The sequence below is a fragment of the Pezoporus wallicus genome, unplaced genomic scaffold, assembly GCF_028554395.1.
Source record: "Pezoporus wallicus isolate ANWC-B61680 ecotype Strahan unplaced genomic scaffold, APGP_CSIRO_Pwel_v1 contig_14350, whole genome shotgun sequence".
NCBI classification, from domain to species: domain Eukaryota; kingdom Metazoa; phylum Chordata; class Aves; order Psittaciformes; family Psittacidae; genus Pezoporus; species Pezoporus wallicus.
The window spans coordinates 1-3,858 of record NW_026636276.1 but is presented as its reverse complement, the minus strand read 5'-3'; the positions used below and the strand labels follow the sequence as shown (position 1 = coordinate 3,858).

At 62.8% G+C, this 3,858-nt stretch overlaps 1 protein-coding gene across 1 annotated transcript; it reads right to left on the bottom strand.

Annotated features, from left to right (window-relative positions):
- Positions 1-258: 258 nt before the first annotated feature.
- SYCE2 (synaptonemal complex central element protein 2) lies at positions 259-2,636 on the bottom strand. Its single transcript, XM_057399892.1, has 3 exons — positions 2,388-2,636; positions 977-1,204; positions 259-453 (listed from the first exon to the last, which is right to left on the bottom strand). The coding sequence occupies exons 1-3, from the start codon at positions 2,634-2,636 to the stop codon at positions 259-261; spliced, it is 672 nt and encodes a 223-aa protein (XP_057255875.1).
- Between the last annotated feature and the right edge of the window lie 1,222 nt (positions 2,637-3,858).

Below are 3,858 nucleotides of genomic sequence, written 5' to 3'. Positions count from 1 at the left end.
TGCCCCAGCCTTGGTGATCTCCATGAGGTCCTCATGGTCCCACATCTCCAGGTCCCTATGGATCCCATCCTTTCTCCCCAGCGTCACCCCAACCACATGGGTTTGGCTCCTTTTATTGGTGCTAAACCCAAACAGCAACAGCAAAGCCCTTTTTTTTTGGGGTGGGGGGGGCGGGGGCAAAACCCCCCTGTATCCCACTTTGGGGCAGCTCCAAGGGGAGCAGCTCGGCCCCTACTTGTGGGGCAGTGGGGACCCCGCTCAGGTCTCGGGCTGCAGGCAGAGGTCCCGGTAAGCAGCCTCCACGGTGCGGCAGACCTGGCGGAGCTCGGCCGCGGCCTCCCCCACCCTCTCCATCACCTCGGCCAGCTCCTGCAGGCGCTCTTGGATCAGCTCGTTGTGGATGCCATAGAGGTGGAAGAGCCGCTCCTCCAGCTGCTCGGCCAGGCCCGAAACCTGGGGCAAAAAGAGGGGGGGGAAACCGGCTCTTCCAAGGGCTCAGGAGGGGGTTCTGCCTCTCAGGAGGAGGTGGCAGCTGTGGCTGCGCACCGGAGCCAAAGCCATTGCCACCGGGTCACCATGGGCTGCAGCTGAGCCCCCATCTGCCCATGGGCCTGGGGGAGCCCCTGTGCAACCCCTGCCCGTGGCTGTGGGGCTGCAAAGGCCAATGTGGGAGGCAGCTGAGCGAGGACGTTGCTCCGGGGATGGGAAATGCTCCATCCCTTGGGGGGGGTTCGTTGGCCATCGGCCTCCTCTGCGTGCCCCAAAGCGGGGCTGGAGGCAGCTGGGGCCGTACCCGGAGGGTTTGGGAGTGCTCCCCCCTCCCGCCTCCCCACCACATACAACACACATGGCACACCAGGCTCTGCAGCTGGGACCTCGTCCTGCTGCCAATCCGGGTGGAATAACGGGATTAAGCACATGGAGCAGCCGCCGTGTGGGTTAGGGGGCTCCTCCCCCCCCCCATCAGCCCCCCCACCTTGAGCAGGAGGCTCTCTCGGAAGGTGCTCATCACGTTGTGATCCTCCTTCCTGCTGCTGTTCACGCTGTCAATGAGGTGCTGAGCACGGTGCTGCAGGTCCCCAACGCTGGCATCCAGGGCGGCGAAGTACCGGGAGGACGGAGCATCCAGCGCTGCCTCTGCCCCGGGCACCGGCTCCACCCTCAGCCCAAACACAGACCCACATGTGAGGGGCAGCACTGGTGCCTATGGGGGAAGTGGGGGTCAATGGGCCCCCAAACTGGTGCCTATGGAGGAAGTGGGGGTCAATGGGCCCCCAAACTGGTTCCTATGGGGGAAGTGGGGGTCAATGGGCCCCCAAAATAGTGCCTATGGGGGAACTGGGAGTGAATGGGCCCCCAAAACGGTGCCTATGGGGGAAAGCGGGTCAATGGACCCCAAACTGGTGCCTATGGAGGAAGTGAGGGTCAATGCGCCCCAAACCAGTGCCTATGGTGGAAGTGGGGGTCAATGGGCCCCAAACTGCTGCCTATGGGGGAAGTGGGGGTCAATGGTCCCCAAACTGGTGCCTATGGTGGAAGTGGGGGTCAATGGGCCCCAGACTGGTGCCTGTGGTGGAAGTGGGGGTCAATGGGGCCCCAAACTGGTGCCTATGGGGGAAGTGGGGGTCAATGGGGCCCCAAACTGGTGCCTATGGGGGAAGTGGGGGTCAATGGGGCCCCAAACTGGTGCCTATGGGGGAAGTGGGGGTCAATGGGGCCCCAAACTGGTGCCTATGGGGGAAGTGGGGGTCAATGGACCCCCAAACTGGTGCCTATGGGGGAAGTGGGGGTCAATGGACCCCCAAACTGCTGCCTATGGGGGAAGTGGGGGTCAATGGGCCCCAGATTGATGCCTATGGGGAAAGTGGGGGTCAATGTGCCCCAGACTGGTGCCTGTGGTGGAAGTGGGGGTCAATGGCCCCCAAACTGGTGCCTATGGGAGAATTGGGGGTCAGTGAACCCCAGACTGGTGCCTATGGTGAAATTGGGGGTCAATGGCCCCCAAACTGGTGCCTGTGGTGGAAGTGGGGGTCAATGACCCCCAAACTGGTGCCTATGGTGGAAGTGGGGGTCAATGGACCCCAGACTGGTGCCTATGGTGAAACTGGGGGTCAATGGGCCCCAAACTGGTGCCTACGGTGGAATTGGGTGTCAGTGGGCCCCCAGATGGTGCCTATGGTGGAAGTGGTGCTCAAAGAGCCCCGAATTGGTGCTCTCGTTAATCAGGAACGCAACTGAAGCCGAACCCATGAGGCCCCGGCGGTGTTAACGCCGTTACCTGTCAGCGTCCTCACCGGGGGGCTCATCCCTGCCCACCCCTGCCACGGCGGGGCTGGCGCCGGCCTCCAGCTCGGAGCCTTCCCGTTCCTTCCGTGACATTCCCGGACCTGGGGGTCGGGAATAGGGGGGGGACGGGGACGAGACCGGAACGGAGCCACCGGGAAGCGACCGGAGCTCGGCGAAGGGGCCCCGGAGCGCTGAGGTAAAGTGGGCGGGGCCTCCGCAACGCTGAGGTAAAGTGGGCGGGGCGTCCGCGGCGATAGCCACCAATCAGCGCCCGGCTGGGCTGACGGGGGACCAATCAGAAGGCCGGAAGCAAAAAGGCGGGAAGGCGGCCGTGAAGAAGGAGCCGCCATGGCGGGCGCTGAGGAAGGAGCCAACATGGCGGCCGCCGGGACCGGTAGGCTCCGCGGTTGTGTTTGTGGGGGTGCAGGCTGTGTAGGACCCCCCCCAACCTTCCATACCAGCTTTCCCCTTCCCCCAGCACAGACACGGGTCCCCGGCGGGTGAAGGAGCTTTATTGCGAGGCCGGCGCTCAGGCGGCCATGCGGCACAGGGGCCCGTCGTAGACCATCTGCAGGTTCACCCGGTGCCCCACCAGCTCCCGGATGTTGTTGATGCCGTATTTGATCATGGTGGGGCTGCGGAAGAGAAGGGGGGGGTCAATAGGGAGATGCTCCCCCCCCCATATCCCTGTGCTATGGGGGGGTCGATAGGTGCCCCCCTATATCCCTGTGCTATGGGGGGGGTCGATAGGTGCCCCCCCCATTTCAGTGTGCTGTGGGGGGAGTTAATAGGAAGGTGCCCCCCTCCATATCCCTGTGCTATGGGGGGGTGTCAATAGGAAGGAGCCCCCCTCCATATCCCTGTCCTATGGCGGGGTGTCAATAGGAAGGACCCCCCCCTATATCCCTGTGCTATGTGGGGAGATGTCAATAGTAAGGAGGCTCCCCCCCCATATCCCTGTGCTATGGGGGGAGTTAATAGGAAGGTGCCCCCCCATGGCGGGGTGTCAATAGGAAGGAGCTCCCCCCCCCCATATCCCTGTGCTATGGGGGGGATGTCAATAGGAAGGAGGTCCCCCATATCCCTGTGCTATGGGGGGGATGTCAATAGGAAGGAGGTCCCCCATATCCCTGTGCTATGGGGGGGGTGTCAATAGGAAGGAGCCCCCCTCCATATCCCTGTCCTATGGCGGGGTGTCAATAGGAAGGACCCCCCCCTATATCCCTGTGCTATGTGGGGAGATGTCAATAGTAAGGAGGCTCCCCCCCCATATCCCTGTGCTATGGGGGGTGTTAATAGGAAGGTGCCCCCCCATATCCCTGTCCTATGGCGGGGTGTCAATAGGAAGGAGCCCCCCCATATCACTGTGCTATAAGGGGGGATGTCAATAGGAAGGAGGTCCCCCCATATCCCCGTGCTATGGGGGGGTGTCAATGGGAAGGTGCCCCCCCCATATCCCTGTCCTATGGCGGGGTGTCAATAGGAAGGAGCTCCCCCCATATCCCTGTGCTATGGGGGGATGTCAGTAGGAAGGAGGCCCCCCCCCATATCCCTGTGCTAATAGGGGGTTCA